We start from the raw sequence: 18,817 nt of genomic DNA, 5'->3' as shown, positions 1-18,817 counted from the left end.
AGCGCTGTAGGGTGAATGCAGGGGAGGGAGTGGGTTGCTGGGGAATAACACTGCTTGGTCCCTGGCCCTGAAAGTGCTGCTGCTACCACTGCAAGGACAAGTCGGTGGAGGTGGATAGTGATGCAGGCTAGAGCATCATAGGCGGCACTGCGACCACCCCGCTTGGTGGAGAGACTCCTGCAGAATCCAGCCCCTGCGGCAAAAGAACGAGTTAGTGGTCAGTAGTTTGATGGATACAAACCTGGCGTTTAGGGCCCAGTGGACCCCAACCGACTGCAACACAGTCTGCAAATCCAGAAACAAGTCAGAAATGGGAGCTGTAAAACTTATTTTAATCGTAATTAGGTTTGTTCTTCTGATTGCAGGAGAAGGTGTATCTGGCGCTTAAGGGGCTTGGTATGAAAATTAGTTTCTCTATCTACAACTCGCCAGAGCAGTCTTTGTCCAGGAAAGTTCATTGTCCAGACCAGCGGTCAGAAAAATCATATCAGAGGTAGAGGGTAGCATTGTAGGAGTGTTTCCAAGAGCAGGCAGAGGTGGGCACAGGGATCCTCTGGACCTGCCGCGCCTCTGAGGAGTGGGACTCAACGCTTGAGGATTGTGGGGGTGATCATTTTGGGAAAGGCATAGTACTCGCACTCCTTGGGAGGTACAAGATCCATCAATGTAGTGCTGATATCCTCCGCCTTGAAGCCTGCCTCCAGCAGCCGTGGGACCTGCGTCTCCTACGAAAAGGAAGGGACAGGTGTCAGACTTCATGTAGTTAACAAGCACAGAACCCTCACAGACTTAAGGGCCTTTCTCCACCCAACAAACCTGAAACATCTTCTCGATGTCGGTGTATTTTGTTTTTAGCAGCTCCCCCCACGAGGTCAGGTTGCAGTAGGTGAGGACTCCGCCAGGTTTTAACAGTCGATGAGCATGTCCCTGAGGAAAGAAAAAAAACTCAATCATACAGCAAGCATGGAAAGGAGACCCAGGATCTTGATTTATAGGCAAAGGGGAACCGTGAGAGACGAGGGTCCGGCACAGGGAGATTTTGCCTGAAACTCGTTTGAAGCAGAATTGTTGCTTTTTATAGTAACCCTGCACTTAATTCAAAGGAATAGAAGTAAAAAAATAAAATATATAAGGTACAAAAGATATAATCGTGCCGAAATAGTCAAGTGTCCGAAATGGAAGCGCGAACAGGTTAAACGTTTCAGGGCCAGGAGCCTGCCGTGCCAGATATTGGAGCCACGAAGGCTTTCAGATTATTGCCAGTTGTGGTTTACTATCCATTTCAAGGCGGTGCCTGTGGGTTCTGCAGACGTGGCATGGAAAGAATGAGTTCACAAGAGTGGGATGGTGGTGGAAAGCGAGTGTGTTTCAGTAACAAGTGGGTGCAGCAGAGTGGGGCAGACACCGGCATGGGTGGCTAGTGTTTTCCCTTGTTTGGGGTTAAGAGCAGAAAACAGTGTATTGGTGAGTGAGCGGCGGAGGGTTGCATGGGTGGGCAGGGGAGGGTAGTTGTGTTACATGTGTGGGATTAAGAGCAGGGTTGCAGGGGAGGCAGGGGTGGGTAGTGTATTTGTGAATGAGGGGCAGAGTGCTCCAGAGGCGGGCGTGGCTGGGTAAGGTTTTCGTAAGTGTAGGGTGGAGAGCAGAGAACTGCCCGTGGATTGGTCCAGCCTGCCTTTGGGTGTAGGCAGCACTGAAGTGCGTGATGGACACACGTGCTGACAAGGATACAAAGATCACAAGAGAAAACACCAACCTTTATGAAGTTGAACTGGTGAGTGTGCCAGGTCTCTGCGGACAGCGGGTACGTGTCGTACAGGATGCCTGTGAAGAAAAACACATCAGAGCATTCCCTCAGTGGCCACCAAGGAGTACATCAGATCTGAGGGACAGAGGACAGTTCCTTATTCTTGCATCTGTGGCGGTCATCAGATCATGTAGACAAAACTATCTAGCCAGTCTGTGTCCAGATCCGTTTTCACCATTAGTTAAACTGGACGGACCCAAGATTAAAACTTCTGGAATGCAGCGAGGAGGCCTGCAGCCTCTCCTGAACGCGGCCAGTGCCCGACCCCTGGCTGCCCATCAGTTACTACAGATTAACAGCACTGTGGGCCTAAAGCTACAGAGATCTGTGCGCAATAATGCCCAGGTGTCACCCAACCTGGTCAGCTCTCGAGTAGAGCTTCAGGCTCAGAATGAACAAACACTACCCCCCTCCCTTCCCACAGGCACCAAAGACTAGACAACAGCCCTGAACTGAGGCTGACGAACCAGGCAACCGGCTGCTTTCCCGCCCACCCCTTGAAGCAAAGTCTTCAGTGCAAAGGACTGAGTCCCCAGGAAGTGCAGGATACCAGTGCACCGCTAAAAGGCAACTATTAGAGCCAGGATACCTTCTTGGTAAATTCGTACGAGAGGGACAGGGCTCTGTTGAATCCTGTGGGCTCAAGAAAAATAGTTCCGCTGCTCACGAGAGTAACGCCACGTCACCCCCTTCAGCATGGTATAGGCAGGTTAGCAGCATAGATCACGGCTCAGACTCCACAACTTACCATCAAAGTGTCCATCGGGCAGCGCAGGAACAACGTCCTCCCACAAGCCCTTCAAGGGGACGATCTGTGGAGAGAGACAGGTCAGTCATCACGCGTGTTAGAGGACCGTGGGCTGTAGAGCCGAGAGGAACACCAGAAGAGGTGTGAAGCAGATACGCCTTCCCCTCGCCACTCCCTGCGAGTGGCAAGTGTAGTAAAATGTAAAAGGTTTAGTAGTTCATAAGCCCAGACCCTTTACACTCTTTAGAAATGCGGCCAGTGGTCTGCGGCCCTCCTAGAGACTCCCCTCTCAAACTACCCCACCGCTGTCCCGTCCACAATGCCTTTGGTTTGTGTCTAAATCCCATCCCAGTCGGCTGGTGGCCAGCGCGGCCAGCGGATGCTCCCCGATCCTCAAACTAGGGTCTTTGGAGCAGTCTGACTGCCCGTGTAGGAGCCGGAGCGAAACCCCCAAGCCCTCCCTGGGAGCTTATGCAAACAACAGGTCTCGTTGATGCCAAAAAAGAAAGGTGTCACGGTAAAGGTACGGACCCCTCCTGCTCATCAGGGCGATGGAGCGCGCCCTCACCCACCGATGCCGGCATGCTCCATCATTGGGCCGCGCCCCTCGCTGGGCCGGCGTTGCAATGCCCAACGGGCCCCTCCCTGGGGCGCTTCGCCAGCCGTCTTCTAGTCTCTTCGTGTGATCCAAATGTGGGGACTTGTGCATTCGAGATTGTGTAAATTGGTAGGAGTATCAAGTTACTGCTAAAATGGACTAGAGTTGCATTATGCGTAAATTTGGTTTAGCGATCAGCGAAACCGTGATTTTTCCTGAGATCCGCACATTGTGTTTTTAATCTTCGACAGACAAGAATAAAATGAACGCATAGAGGATCCCTAGTCCATTTTAGCATCTATTGGTGGGTGAGGGCTTGTGCTCATAAAAAATAAACCCACAGCTGATGACCAGGTCCAGTAACTTAACACCGGCTGGTCTCCCGAGATGCCTTTGGACCGTTGCACTTTTTTTTGTTGTTTTATTCATACTACGTAGAGAGGACACATGCTGGACCACTTTCCCCCTCTGCCCCTCCTGGGTTTTGTAGCCGTTATTGATGCTGCATTAATGCAATCCTGATCAAAGGCCTGACCTTCCATTCCTCAAAACAAAAAGAGAAAAGGAATTGGGCACAGACTAGTGCAGCAAGCTCCTACGCTCCAGTGTTGCTCAGGCGGAGGGCCAAGCCATCTGCAGCTCGTGGCGCAAGTCACCGCACCTATGGACGGTCCACTCTTCCATGCATAGAGCCAGACAGTCCAACTGTGAAAACACCTCGCTCAGGACCTCAAGGTATGCAGCCGGCTGGTGAAGGTTTAGGGTACACCATTCCACCAAGACCTTAGTGATGGTACCTGCATGACCTTATTGCGTCGGCCTCGGAGGATCCCTTACAACCTCTGCAAGATTCATTTACCACATCCGAGGCAAGGGCCCCCCAAGGTACGTGAGACAGTTCCATGTACACCACATGCCACACCACCACATCCCTGAGACAAGTGCCCTCCAAGGTACGCAAGGCAGTTCCATGTCCACCACATGCCACACCACCACATCCCTGAGACAAGTGCCCCCCAAGGTACGTGAGGCAGTTCCATGTACACCACATGCCACACCACCACATCCCTGAGACAAGTGCCCTCCAAGGTACGCAAGGCAGTTCCATGTACACCACATGCCACACCACCACATCCCGGAGGCAAGTGCCCCCCAAGGTACGGGAGTCAGTTACATGTCCACCACATGCCACACCACTCCTGGAGACCCATCGCTTCTGTTTGGCTATGAGATGACAGACATGGCCGTAGCTCATTATGCACTCCGATACCTCAAGGGAAAGGTCAACGCAGTGGGAAACGTTTCCAACAGAAAATCATATGAAGCTTCACAGACAAAATAATCAAAGTAGGTGGACAGTACCTTGTGGGGCTGTTTCTTGGCCCACTCCTCAAGCCGCTGGAAGACCCCATCGTTGCACTCGATGATCCAGTGCTCCTCGATTGGAAACTCCTCCACTTTGGTGGCGGCAATGGCCATGCCAAAGCCGATCTCCAGCACGCGGCCGCCTGCAAGAGAAGAAACAGCATTAGCATCAAAGATGAGGCAGGGTCTGGGCAGCATGAGATATACTTGGACCATACCGTCTATCGCAGGCGTCTCCCACCATTAAAAATAAATAAATAATAGCTACTAATATGCGGGGAGTCATCCTGAGCTACCAATAATGCTTGTGGTGCAAGCAGGACTGCATTAGTGGCCAGAGTGTGCAAGATTACCAGCAGTGTTCACCTCCGTGCATCAGGAGGCCACGCCACTGAAGTTAAACCGTATGTTCACATTAAGCAAACGACAAAATTATGGCCCGAAGAGACGACACTTTATTTCAGCACCAGACTTCGAAAATAACTATAGGTAATGGCAGACTTTCCTGGGTCTGGCTGAATCTGAAGGTTTGCAAGAAGCTTCAGAGATGCGTCAGCCGTCACACATGGAGAACCTGGCTGAACGACCGGCAGTCCCGAATAACCGGCCTCTCGGGCCTCAGATGGGAGGGGGCCCACTGCTTCGGTTATGTTGGAGAATTTGTTAAGGGCACGTTCACCAACAGGCCTCCTGGCTCTAGTGTTTCCCGTTGGAGTCACTGATGAGAAGGTCCGGGTCTAGCTGTAAGCTGGGGTGGAGAGCCAGTCTACAGCATCTTCCTGAAGCGAGGGGGTGGCAGGGCATTCCAGAATTTCGGTCCCAGTATTGAGGCGCGACCCTCCTGTGCATGTGTGTCTAAAACCCGGCGCCACCAGTAGGTTCATGTGCATAGATCTTAAGGTGCGCTGAGGAGTAAACCTGTGGATTTTTGAGGATAAATACTTTGGGTCAGTCCCATGTAAGGCTTTAAACAGGATACAGCCAGTTTTAAACATGGAGCGCTGCTCCACCGGGAGCCAGTGGAGCTGTTTTCTCAACGGCTTAATGTGACAGCGTCTGCCTCGTTGGTAGATAATTCTGGCTGCCTGGTATTGTTTCAGCTGCAGACTAGGTTTCTGGTTGCGCTGGAGGCCTAGGTAGATTGTCCTGCCCAAGTTCCTTCTGCAAGAAAGCAAGTAGGCAGGGCAGTGTGAGAGTCACTGTGTTGCCACATTGTCTTGAGGGTTTGGGGTTCATTAGACCAACCCGTAGCATACCAAGGTACCAGGGGCGCCCAATGCCTTCTGTTAAGGGCACCAAACTACAGTCATCATTAGAGTAACAAGAGCACCTCGCACCCCTGGTGCCTCTGAACCTGCTGCACCTGTGATCCATGTCCAACAAGCAGACACTGGGTCAGGAGTTGTGACTTGACTGCAAGATGTTTTTAACAAATTCAAAGTTTCATCCCCGTCATCTGTGCCATTCTAAGTAGATGTGTTGCGCCGGGTATGGAGAGTTTCTTTAAGGCCTGTTTCGGTCATTGGGCGATCCCTCCTTATGGCTGTGTTCTATGCAGGGTATGGAAAAGGTGCTGCTAGAAGCAGAGGAGGGTTCAAGACTCCCTGAAGGTTTAGGTTTCGTGGTCTTTCAGCACCTGGTAGTGGAGGGCGTTTGTGTCTCTCCTTGACATTAACCGAATTTAAAACTGCTCTTGTGGATGTTGAGCAGGATGGATCATCTTCCCAGCTCTGCCGCACCCATGAATCTGGCACCAGCACGGGTTCTGTCCCCCAGCTCTGCCCTAGGTCCGTGAATCTGGGTTCTGTCCCCCAGCTCTGCCCTAGGTCCGTGAATCTTGGTTCTGTCCCCCAGCTCTGCCCTAGGTCCATGAATCTGGCGTCTGTCTCCCAGCTCTGCCCTAGGTCCATGAATCTTGGTTCTGTCCCCCAGCTCTGCTCTAGGTCCATGAATCTGGCTTCTGTCCCCCAGCTCTGCCCTAGGTCCATGAATCTGGGTTCCGACCCCCAGCTCTGCCCTAGGTCCATGAATCTGGGTTCTGTCCCCCAGCTCTGCCCTAGGTCCATGAATCTGGCTTCTGTCCCCCAGCTCTGCCCTAGGTCCATGAATCTGGGTTCTGTCCTCCAGCACTGCCCTAGGTCCATGAATCTTGGTTCTGTCCCCCAGCTCTGCCCTAGGTCCATGAATCTGGGTTCTGTCCCCCAGGTCTGCCCTAGGTCCATGAATCTTGGTTCTGTCCCCCAGCTCTGCTCTAGGTCCATGAATCTGGCTTCTGTCCCCCAGCACTGCCCTAGGTCCATGAATCTTGGTTCTGTCCCCCAGCTCTGCCCTAGGTCCATGAATCTTGGTTCTGTCCCCCAGCTCTGCCCTAGGTCCGTGAATCTTGGTTCTGTCCCCCAGCTCTGCCCTAGGTCCATGAATCTTGGTTCTGTCCCCCAGCTCTGCCCTAGGTCCGTGAATCTTGGTTCTGTCCCCCAGCTCTGCCCTAGGTCCATGAATCTTGGTTCTGTCCCCCAGCTCTGCCCTAGGTCCATGAATCTTGGTTCTGTCCCCCAGCTCTGCCCTAGGTCCATGAATCTTGGTTCTGTCCCCCAGCTCTGGCCTAGGTCCATGAATCTTGGTTCTGTCCCCCAGCTCTGGCCTAGGTCCATGAATCTGGCTTCTGTCCCCCAGCTCTGGCCTAGGTCCATGAATCTGGCTTCTGTCCCCCAGCTCTGCCCTAGGTCCATGAATCTGGCTTCTGTCCCCCAGCTCTGCCCTAGGTCCATGAATCTGGCTTCTGTCCCCCAGCTCTGCCCTAGGTCCATGAATCTGGCTTCTGTCCCCCAGCACTGCCCTAGGTCCATGAATCTTGGTTCTGTCCCCCAGCTCTGCCCTAGGTCCGTGAATCTTGGTTCTGTCCCCCAGCTCTGCCCTAGGTCCGTGAATCTTGGTTCTGTCCCCCAGCTCTGCCCTAGGTCCGTGAATCTTGGTTCTGTCCCCCAGCTCTGCCCTAGGTCCGTAAATCTTGGTTCTGTCCCCCAGCTCTGCCCTAGGTCCATGAATCTTGGTTCTGTCCCCCAGCTCTGCCCTAGGTCCGTGAATCTGGGTTCTGTCCCCCAGCTCTGCCCTAGGTCCGTGAATCTTGGTTCTGTCCCCCAGCTCTGCCCTAGGTCCATGAATCTTGGTTCTGTCCCCCAGCTCTGCCCTAGGTCCATGAATCTTGGTTCTGTCCCCCAGCTCTGCCCTAGGTCCATGAATCTTGGTTCTGTCCCCCAGCTCTGCCCTAGGTCCATGAATCTTGGTTCTGTCCCCCAGCTCTGCCCTAGGTCCGTGAATCTGGGTTCTGTCCCCCAGCTCTGCCCTAGGTCCGTGAATCTGGGTTCTGTCCCCCAGCTCTGCCCTAGGTCCATGAATCTTGGTTCTGTCCCCCAGCTCTGCCCTAGGTCCATGAATCTGGCTTCTGTCCCCCAGCTCTGCCCTAGGTCCATGAATCTTGGTTCTGTCCCCCAGCACTGCCCGTAGGTCCATGAATCTGGCTTCTGTCCCCCAGCTCGGCCCTAGGTCCATGAATCTGGGTTCTGTCCTCCAGCTCTGCCCTAGGTCCATGAATCTTGGTTCTGTCCCCCAGCTCTGCCCTAGGTCCATGAATCTTGCTTCTGTCCCCCAGCTCTGCCCTAGGTCCGTGAATCTGGGTTCTGTCCCCCAGCTCTGCCCTAGGTCCATGAATCTGGCTTCTGTCCCCCAGCTCTGCCCTAGGTCCATGAATCTGGCGTCTGTCCCCCAGCTCTGCCCTAGGTCCATGAATCTGGGTTCTGTCCCCCAGGTCTGCCCTAGGTCCATGAATCTGGGTTCTGTCCCCCAGCTCTGCCCTAGGTCCATGAATCTGGGTTCTGTCCCCCAGCTCTGCCCTAGGTCCGTGAATCTGGGTTCTGTCCCCCAGCTCTGCCCTAGGTCCATGAATCTGGGTTCTGTCCCCCAGCTCTGCTCTAGGTCCATGAATCTGGCTTCTGTCCCCCAGCTCTGCCCTAGGTCCGTGAATCTGGGTTCTGTCCCCCAGCTCTGCCCTAGGTCCGTGAATCTGGGTTCTGTCCTCCAGCACTGCCCTAGGTCCATGAATCTTGGTTCTGTCCCCCAGCTCTGCCCTAGGTCCATGAAGGCGAGGCTGCAGGCGCGCTGCGTACGTTACAGCCCAAAAAAGGGTGGGGGAGGGGTGGATCCCCTCACCCCCGCATACCTGAATCGAGAAACCCCACAAGATCTTGAGGCCCTGAGAATAGTATCTGCCCTGTCAAGGGGGTCTCGAGGCGCCCCCATGCACAAGGGTGCAAGCCCCCTCCCGCCCCCCTGGGTGTCCTGCCCCCTCATCGGGCGCTCTCATTCGGGCTCGGTGCCTGGGAGGTTGAGGGGCTTCGGTGCGTTTCACAAGCTCTCTGGGAGATCTGTTTATGGGGCGGGGGAATGCCATGTGTGCAGTATTGCCTTTACCATAAGCCGTCTTACTGGGGCGCTCCTGTGGCAAACTCACAAATGTAATTTTAAGTGGAGTCTCCTCTGGCAAACTCCACCTCTGGCCCCTCCCAGCACATGCGGCTCGGCAGCTGCCCCAGATCTATTCCAGGCCGGGCACAGCTGCAGGGGGCTCCGGGCAGCGCTGCCACCTGCTGCCTTCCGACAGCCCCCCCCCCCCCGTCCCCCCCAAAGCCGGAGACTGACCCTCCGGACCAGTCCCTGCCCAAAACACGCAGCCCTTCTCCTTACAGCCGCCACCCCCCATGCCGACACCCCCACTCCACGCACAGAGCCCCCCCCCCACGCTGACACCCCCACTCCACGCACAGAGCCCCTCTTCAGAGCCCCCCCCCCACGCTGACACCCCCACTCCACGCACAGAGCCCCTCTCTTAAGGGCTAGACACCCCCACGCAGAGCTCCTCTTCAGAGCCATCACCCCACGCTGACACCCCCACTCCACGCACAGAGCCCCTCTTATGGGCCAGACACCCCCACGCAGAGCTCCTCTTCAGAGCCATCACCCCACGCTGACACCCCCACTCCACGCAGAGCCTCTCTTCAGAGCCACCCCCCCACCATCACCGACACCCCCACTCCACGCACAGAGCCCCTCTCTTTAGGGCAAGACACCCCCACGCCACGCAGAGCCCTTATACTTGGAGCCAGCCTCCCCATACTGATACCCCAAGCGCAGAGCCCCTCTCTTTAGGGCCAGACCCCATGCTGACGCCCAGAGCCCCATGTTGACACCCCCCCCCCCCCCCCGGCGGTTCAATGTCGGCTCCTCAAACATGGCGGGCTCGGCAACAGAATGAGGTTATTGAGGCCGAGTAAACACTGCAGGTGCATTTCGGGCGGCTTTGGGGACACTGGTCTTCCTTAAATTAAATTAGGAGGCAGGGATTATGGCTACAGCTATGGGGCAGGTCCTCATACAGCTCCTTCCAGTCTGCCGGGAGCCCCGAGGCGCTACCAAGAGGCCACGTGTTTCACCCGGAGTCAGGGTCGGGGCCTTATTGAAGCGCTTAGGAGAGACCCAGAGGGGTCTGTCACCCCTCCCCACCCCCCCACGCACACACGCACGGCCTCCCTCCAGCTTCTATCTGACCTGCACCTCCACAGACCCATCCTGCTGACAGCGCTCCTGCCTTCACCCCCAGCCTCACTCCCCTCGCAGCTCCTGCCTTCACCCCTCTTCACCCCCGCAGCTCCCGTCTTCACCCCACAACCCCCACCCCCCTCGAAGGTCCTGCCTTCACGCCACAACACCAGCCTCTCACCGCTCCCCCCAGCCACTCTCCGCTCCCCCACAACACCAGCCTCTCACCCACAACACCAGCCAGTGCTGGCGTCCACAGTCCACTGTTGCCAAAGTGCAGTGTCTCCAGACTTCCTGCGGGAGGCGCGTGGGTCGGGGTACAGCGCCAGGAGGCCGCAGGGTCAGCGCCCCCGAGGGGAAAGATGAGGACAAAACATGGGGTCTCGCCACAGGCCACGCACAGGGCTACCACAGCACATGCCACCAACAGACACAGGTAACCACAGCCAAAAGTCACCGACAAGATAGCCACAGCACAAGGCCACTCACAAGGAAACTGCAGTGACAGGTGACCCACAGACCACTCACAGGGCAACTGAAGCCACGGGCGACCCTCAGCCCACTCGCAGGGCAACTGAAGCCACGGGCGACCCACAGCCCACTCGCAGGGCAACTGGAGCCACGGGCGACTCGCAGGGCAACAAGAGCCACGGGTGACCCACAGCCCACTCGCAGGGCCACAACAGGCACGGGCGACCCACAGCCCACTCGCAGGGCAACAGCCATGGGTGACTCACAGGCCACTCGCAGGGCAACAGCCACAGGCGACTCACAGGCCACAACAGCCACAGGTGACCCACTGCCCGTTCACCGGACCACAACAGCCACGGGCGACCCACAGGCCACTCGCAGAGCAACAACCACCACGGGCGACCCACAGGCCACTCTCAGAGCAACAACTGCCACGGGTGACCCACAGGCCATTCACTCTGTCCAGTGGTGGGGGGCTCTCTGCATGTGGAGCCCCCTGCGTATGGGAGTTACCCTCTGTTCGGGGGTGGGGGCTCTATGCATGTTAAGCCCCCCCCGTGTAGGGTGGCCTCCCTCTGTCCCGGGGTGGAGGGCTCTCTGCATGTGGACCCCCTGTGTATGGTGGTCTCGCTGTCCAGGGGTGGGGTGCTCTCTGCATGTGGACCCCCTGTGTATGGTGGTCTCCCTCTGTCCCGGGGTGGAGGGCTCTCTGCATGTGGAGACCCTGTGTCTGGGGGTCTCTCTGTTCAGGGGTGAGGGGCTCTGCATGTAGACCCCCTGTGTATGGAGATCCCTTTCTGTCCAGGGGTGGGAGGCTCTGCATGTGGACCCCCCTGTGTATGGTAGTCTCTCTCTGTCCAGGGGTGGGGGGGGGGCTCTCTGCATGTGAAGCCCCCTGTGTCTGGGGGTCTCACTTTGTTCGGGGGGATCTGCATGTGGACCCCCTGTGTATGGGGTCTCCCTCTGTTCGGGGTTGGGGGGGGCTCTGAATGTGGACCCCCTGTGTATGGGGGTCTCTGTTCGTGGGTGGGGGCTCTCTGCATGTAGACCCCCTGTGTATGGTGGTCTCGCTGTCCAGGGGTGGGGGGGCTCTCTGCATGTGGACCCCCTGTGTATGGTGGTCTCGCTGTCCAGGGGTGGGGGGGGGGGGCTCTCTGCATGTGGACCCCCTGTGTATGGTGGTCTCGCTGTCCAGGGGTGGGGGGGGGGCTCTCTGCATGTGGACCCCCTGTGTATGGTGGTCTCTCGCTGTCCAGGGGTGGGGGGGGGCTCTCTGCATGTGGACCCCCTGTGTATGGTGGTCTCGCTGTCCAGGGGTGGGGGGGGGCTCTCTGCATGTGGACCCCCTGTGTATGGTGGTCTCTCGCTGTCCAGGGGTGGGGGGGGCTCTCTGCATGTGGACCCCCTGTGTATGGTGGTCTCTCGCTGTCCAGGGGTGGGGGGGGCTCTCTGCATGTGGACCCCCTGTGTATGGTGGTCTCGCTGTCCAGGGGTGGGGGGGGGCTCTCTGCATGTGGACCCCCTGTGTATGGTGGTCTCTCGCTGTCCAGGGGTGGGGGGGGGGGCTCTCTGCATGTGGACCCCCTGTGTATGGTGGTCTCGCTGTCCAGGGGTGGGGGGGGGCTCTCTGCATGTGGACCCCCTGTGTATGGTGGTCTCGCTGTCCAGGGGTGGGGGGGGGGGGCTCTCTGCATGTGGACCCCCTGTGTATGGTGGTCTCTCGCTGTCCAGGGGTGGGGGGGGGGGGCTCTCTGCATGTGGACCCCCTGTGTATGGTGGTCTCTCGCTGTCCAGGGGTGGGGGCTCTCTGCATGTGGACCCCCTGTGTATGGTGGTCTCGCTGTCCAGGGGTGGGGGGGGCTCTCTGCATGTGGACCCCCTGTGTATGGTGGTCTCTCGCTGTCCAGGGGTGGGGGGGGGGCTCTCTGCATGTGGACCCCCTGTGTATGGTGGTCTCTCGCTGTCCAGGGGTGGGGGGGGGGGGCTCTCTGCATGTGGACCCCCTGTGTATGGTGGTCTCTCGCTGTCCAGGGGTGGGGGGGGCTCTCTGCATGTGGACCCCCTGTGTATGGTGGTCTCTCGCTGTCCAGGGGTGGGGGGGGCTCTCTGCATGTGGACCCCCTGTGTATGGTGGTCTCTCGCTGTCCAGGGGTGGGGGGGGGGGCTCTCTGCATGTGGACCCCCTGTGTATGGTGGTCTCTCGCTGTCCAGGGGTGGGGGCTCTCTGCATGTGGACCCCCTGTGTATGGTGGTCTCGCTGTCCAGGGGTGGGGGGCTCTCTGCATGTGGACCCCCTGTGTATGGTGGTCTCGCTGTCCAGGGGTGGGGGGGGGCTCTCTGCATGTGGACCCCATGTGTATGGTGGTCTCGCTGTCCAGGGGTGGGGGGGGGGGCTCTCTGCATGTGGACCCCATGTGTATGGTGGTCTCGCTGTCCAGGGGTGGGGGGGCTCTCTGCATGTGGAGCCCCCTGTGTACGGTGGTCTCTCTCGGTCCATGGATTGGGGGTCTCCCAGGGCCAGGAGTTTGAGGAAGGGCTCCCAGCCCCCCCCCCCTTATGCTTCCATGGGGTGGGGGCGGAGTTGGTCAGGGGTCTCACCTCGGCTGGCCGCTGCCCCCGCCAGGCTGTGCATGTAGGGGGTCTCCCATCTCTCCATCACGGGCTTGCCCAGGATCCGCAGGTGCTCGTCCGTCCGATCGTAGCCGGCGTCCGCCTCCCTCCAGCTGCCCTTGCAGTCCTCCCCCGAGGAGAAGATGGGGGCCGGGGCGGCATCAGGCGCGCTCATGGTGGCACTGAGAGAGGGCGAGAGAGCGCCTGTGGTGAGAGCGGCGCTTTATAGAGGAGGCAGTGGAGAGGGGCTGCCCTGGGGGGTCATGGAGAGCCTGAGGAGGAGGGCCAGGAGTGGAGAGCAGGGCTTGATAAGAGAGGGGGGAGTGGAGAGGAAGAGGCAGGGGGTGGAGAGCAGGGCTTGATAAGAGAGGGGGGGGTGAGAGGAGGGCCAGGGGTGGAGAGCAGGGCTGGGGGTGGAGAGCAGGGCTGGGGGTGGAGAGCAGGGCTGGATAAGAGAGGGGTGGAGACGGCCGTAGTGAGTGAGGGGACCATGGGCCAATGAGAATGGTCTTGGGTGAAAGAAGGGCTGAGGCGGAAGCGTGGGGAAGAGCCGGTGCTAGAACAGCTGGTGGAGGCCATGGGAATTGTTGGAAACCTTGCCCCAGGCTCAGCAGCCCAGTTCCACCTTGTGGAACACAGGGGCTCACACAAAACACACAACACGCCTTCACAAAGCCACTGCGTCTGGATTATACAATAACACAACATTGTGTGTTCGAGTGTGAAGATACGGCGTGTTTAAAGTACCGTTGCAAATGTGTGAGTGACGAGAACACTGACACCTGTGGGCAGTGTCAGCCGAGGGAGCAAGGATTGAATGGTCATGAAGTCTGACTGTCTCAATGTACAGTGAGGGTGGTGGCCCGAGGGCCTCTTGTTTGGTGTGCAGGGACCAGGCTGACAGCAATCTCAGCATCGTCCTGCCTTATCCCGAGACGCTCAGTTGGATACAGATGTGCTCTGCCCATCACTGCATAGACCACCTCTGTGCTCTGCCCCTCTCTGTATCAGCCACCTCTGTGCTCTGCCCATCACTGGTGTAGCCACCTCTGTGCTCTGCCCATCACTGTTTACCAACTCTCAGCTCTGTCCATCACTGCGTTAACCACCTCTGTCCATCACTGCATTAACCACCTCTGTACTCTGCCCATCACTGCGTTAACCACCTCTGTGCTCTGCCCATCACTGCTTTAGCCATGTCTGTGCTCTGCCCATCACTGCGGTAACAATCTCTCAGCTCTGCCCATCACTGCGTTAACCACCTCTGTGCTCCATCACTGCGTTAACCACCTCTGTGCTCTGCCCATCACTGCGTTAACCACCTTTGTGCTCTGCCCATCACTGCGTTAACCACCTTTGTGCTCTGCCCATCACTGTGTTAACCACCTCTCAGCTCTGCCCATCACTGCGTTAACCACCCCTGTCCATCACTGCGTTAACCACCTCTGTGCTCTGCCCATCACTGTGTTTACCAACTCTCAGCTCTGTCCATCACTGCGTTAACCACCTCTGTGCTCTGCCCATCACTGTGTTAACCAACTCTCAGCTCTGCCCATCACTGCATAGACCACCTCTGTGCTCTGCCCATCACTGCTTTAGCCATGTCTGTGCTCTGCCCATCACTACGGTAACAATCTCTCAGCCCTGCCCATCACTGCGTTAACCACCTTTGTGCTCTTCCCATCCCTGAGCTAACCACCTCTGTGCTCTGCCACTCACTGTATCAGCCACCTATGTGCTCTGCCCATCACTGGTGTAGCCACCTCTGTGCTCTGCCAATCACTGCGTTAACCACCTGTGTGCTCTGTCCATCACTGCGTTAACCACCTGTGTGCTCTGTCCATCACTGCGTTAACCACCTGTGTGCTCTGTCCATCACTGCGTTAACCACCTCTGTCCATCACTGCGTTAACCACCTCTGTGCTCTGCCCATCACTGTGTTAACCACCTCTGTGCTCTGCCCATCACTGCGTTAACCACCTCTGTGCTCTGCCCATTTTTTTTATTTATTTTTTATACTTGTATAGCGCACTACTCACCCGCAAGGGTCTCAAGGCGCTTGTACGAATACCGCTGTGGAACCCATCCTGGCTTTCCCTGTGAGGCGTCCACTCCTGGGCACCCCCAAGGTGGAGGCCAGGCATCCTTAGCGTTGTGGGGGCCGTTGTGGAGATTAAGCAAGCTATTGCCCAGAGTTGCAGAGTGGGACTCCACGATTGGAATAGGCACCGAGGCGAGAATTATCAGGTCCGTGGAATTTTTGAGCCCAAGACCCGCCGAGGCGGGGAATTGAACCCTGGTCCCGGGCTAGACCTCTGCATCAGGGTCTGCCGCTCTAATCATTGAGCCACACTTGTCCACCACTGCGTTAACCACCTCTGTGCTCTGCCCATCACTGCTTTAACCACCTCTGTGCTCTGCCCATCACTGTGTTAACCACCTCTCAGCTCTGCCCATCACTGCGGTAACCACCTCTCACCTCTGTCCATCACTGTGTTAACCACCTCTGTGCTCTGCCCATCACACCTGTGCTGTGCCCATCGCTGCGTTTAATTCTATTTGTTTTCAACGTAATTCTATGAAGGCGCGGACTCAGCTGCCAGACACGAGGCCATAACATTAACATAAACCTTTGAACAACATTTCTGATGGACCCAACCTCACCTAGGAATCAACAGAGAGGACACCGCTTTGAAAGGTTTCACGAGCGAGATCAATCACTGGTGCCTGACCACTGGTCTCATGCCCGCTGTTGTGGTGTGCAACTTCGAGCGGGTATAGCTCAGCGTGCTGAGGGTTTCGGCTCACTGAAGAGAAGTTAGTCTCCTGTGAGGCTGGAGAGCTACTGAAGAAAGCTTTAGCCTGGGTCTAGCACAGCTTGAGGTCCCCTTGGCCCCGCCAGAAGAAAAGGAGCCAAGCTTTCACATGGGTTCTATCGGCCACCCATGCACTAACCCAATATGACAAGAATGAAATGCATTTAACCTTTGATGTAAAACAGGAGAGATAAAAAAGTACCCATCAATTGGCTGAATAGCACATTGAAAAACGACAGATCCTGGGATCAGTCACTGCTTCTCCACTTGACTAAATTGTGTGATCCAAAAGAGACCTGCGATCATCCAACCTCGGACCGGCCGAAACCCCGCGCACCCACAGCCAGAGCAGGCGGAAGATCGTTCTCCTACATCGCCGCCAAGTCCTGGAACGAGCTACCGGCAGACATCAGACGCGCCCCCTCCCTGAACACCTTCGGGAAGACCCTCAAGACCTGGCTCTTCGGCTGAACAGAGCGGTATACCCCCCTCCCCCCACCCCCTCAGCGCCTTGAGACCCTCACGGGAGTAGAGCGCTTACAATTCCCAGATTGATTGATCCTGAGCAAATATGTTGTTTTACTATGTCACCTTCTCCTTCATTATTACATTTGGGATCACCTTGAAATGTATAAATTCAGGGTGTGGGCTATACAAAAACATATTTTCCTTTTGATTTAATAGATTATAACATTGATGCAAGTATGATAATAAAACTAGGGTACGTATAATTTCCACATGACAGATGATTTGCCTCTTAGTTCACTGATGGCATTGTCGTCTGGGCTTGAGGCAATTGTTTGTGTGTTTGGGGGGGGGGGCAGGATGTTTCTATTTTGATATTTCAAAACTATGACTTAGTAAATGCCTTTCACCTAAGTCACATATTAAAGAAACGCCCTTTTTTGAATCCTATTTTACCTGAGACTTCTTGCATCATTTATAAGACACGTATTTCCATGGCTACGGTCATGCACGGGCTCTTAGAGCCAAGCCTCTCTGACCATCGGCTCGCCCCAATAGTCAATCACTGGACTGCCCAGGAAAGAGGAGGCTGCTAGCCCAGTCTCCATGAACCTCGCAAGCCACTGTGGGGGCGTGAGCCAAGTCTGCATTATATTGCACTCTAAAAACCCTCACCTGTCAGTCACTTGCAAGGAACACTGACGCCTTTACCAGCAGCCTTTTCTCTTAGCTGCAGCCCCAGGAGCCCTGCCAAGTGCTAATCATTTGCGTTATAATCGCCAGTCCGTGTGGTGATGCGGCGACGGCACTAATCAGCGTTAGTCCCACGCTTGATGCATGGCACTTGGTAGAGCAGAATGTGAGCGGGTCTTGAAAGGTCTCAGAAAGCACAGTCCCCGCGTATGTGTCCTTAACAGAACTGTAACTTTACTTCGCGTTAGCTAGGACACTTTACATTCCAGACCAGGTATTAACTTTGCATTTTGGGACTTGTAGTTCCAGCATGCGCAGTAGAACACTGGATTCTATGTCAGGACCGGAGGCTCCGATTATGCTTCTCATTCTTTGCATTTTTTATACACAGCAGCCAATAAAATACACTTTTTTATTCATCAAACTACAAATCCCATGAGCACTAGGTGCCCCATAACCATAGAGAGTACCCTATATAAGGTCTCACAGAGGAAGACACCTCCTCTTTCTTTGCTGCTCTGCAGCCAGTTAAGTGCCTTTCCCTTACTACTTTGTCTTACTGTAGTGTATGGGTTTGCCTTTTGTTAAAATGTAATGCGCTCTATTCATGCGTTTTGCTGTAGAGTATTGCCTCTTAGGTTTATGTGTTGGACCCGTTTGAGGGTTTTGTTTGTTATACTCAGCGCTGATATTCTGTTTTCGCGAGCTCTTGGGTAGCGTGTTTGAGGTTTACTGGCAACGTTATTTATGTGTATTTCCCCTCGCGGGCAGGAGCGTTCTTGCCTCCCTTACCGAACGCGCTGCGCCCTCGGTATTTTATCTGGTGGAGTGGGAGTCGGGGACGAGGACAGCGCGTCGCCCGATCGCGCGTATTCCTCTTTCTGTGTTTGGCAGGCGCTGGCACCGCGCATGCGCTGCAGTCATTTTGGGTGCAATTTCACTCTCCGGAGTACGCGGCTATCGCAAGCGTGAAAACGCGCTAAATTCAAACTGTTTTAGCCTGCCTTCAGTCCCCAGTGATGCCCGACGCATTCCTTTAGCGGAGGGCCGTATAATTAAGCATAGGCACTGCAGAGAGAGGTTTAGACAAGCCCTCCCTCCACCCAAAAATTGTATTTGGCTGTCTGGCTTGTCTGGGGGTCGCCCCTCTCCCCCCGTGTCTCCTCCTTATAATTGGTACATACCTGCCTTGAAGTACAGTAGTAAGGGCTGCTTACCTGACACGCAATGGCCGAATTCTTCTTCGAAGACGATTACCTGGAGGAAGAGCCATCTGGCTCACTAGAACAGGACCTAGTGGAGGCCCTTGATGCCGGGGTGCAGCATTCGGTAAACAGTGCCCTAGTTAAGGCGATTGCAATCCTTAAGCGGCATCTAAACAAGTATGCCATCCAGCAGGGGTGGATTTCAGCTTCGAGCGCTAAACCACCAACCACCAACAAAAAAGGGTCCAATCCTCACTCAGAGGATTTCCCTCGATTTTCCAGGGCCCTGGCGAACGACCACGCATATCTTGCGTCGAGGGAGTCTGCTGACTCCATTCAGGGTGAGAAAGGGGATTCCTCATCGGACAAGGAGTTAGAGGAAGATGAGGCTCCCTGACCTGCGAAAAAGTCTAGGAAGGAACATCACCTGGAGGTTCCCAGTCAGCC

At 55.9% G+C, this 18,817-nt stretch overlaps 1 protein-coding gene across 1 annotated transcript; it reads right to left on the bottom strand.

Moving 5' to 3' along the window:
* Nucleotides 1-311: 311 nt before the first annotated feature.
* On the bottom strand, nucleotides 312-13,528 carry GAMT (guanidinoacetate N-methyltransferase). The gene is made up of 6 exons (XM_085638294.1): nucleotides 13,180-13,528; nucleotides 4,516-4,661; nucleotides 2,556-2,619; nucleotides 1,757-1,824; nucleotides 817-927; nucleotides 312-725 (listed from the first exon to the last, which is right to left on the bottom strand). Exons 1-6 carry the CDS (start codon nucleotides 13,364-13,366, stop codon nucleotides 585-587), a joined length of 717 nt encoding a protein of 238 aa, XP_085494420.1. The 5' UTR covers nucleotides 13,367-13,528; the 3' UTR covers nucleotides 312-584.
* Between the last annotated feature and the right edge of the window lie 5,289 nt (nucleotides 13,529-18,817).

Source organism: Triturus cristatus, chromosome 12 (genome assembly GCF_964204655.1).
Source record: "Triturus cristatus chromosome 12, aTriCri1.1, whole genome shotgun sequence".
Classification (NCBI taxonomy): domain Eukaryota; kingdom Metazoa; phylum Chordata; class Amphibia; order Caudata; family Salamandridae; genus Triturus; species Triturus cristatus.
The sequence above is the reverse complement of the archived record's forward strand: the minus strand, read 5'-3'. Positions and strand labels throughout refer to the sequence as shown.

What these genes read in the sequence shown, in the direction of transcription:
- GAMT (XM_085638294.1), bottom strand. Translation starts at nt 13,366, where the DNA reads ATGAGCGCGCCTGATGCCGCCCCGGCCCCCATCTTCTCCTCGGGGGAG. An exon ending in GGGGGCAGCGGCCAGCCGAG is followed by an intron (nt 4,662 to 13,179) that starts GTGAGACCCCTG and finishes CTTCTCTTGCAG; the next exon opens with GCGGCCGCGTGCTGGAGATC. An exon ending in ACATCGAGAAGATGTTTCAG is followed by an intron (nt 726 to 816) that starts GTTTGTTGGGTG and finishes TCCTTTTCGTAG; the next exon opens with GAGACGCAGGTCCCACGGCT.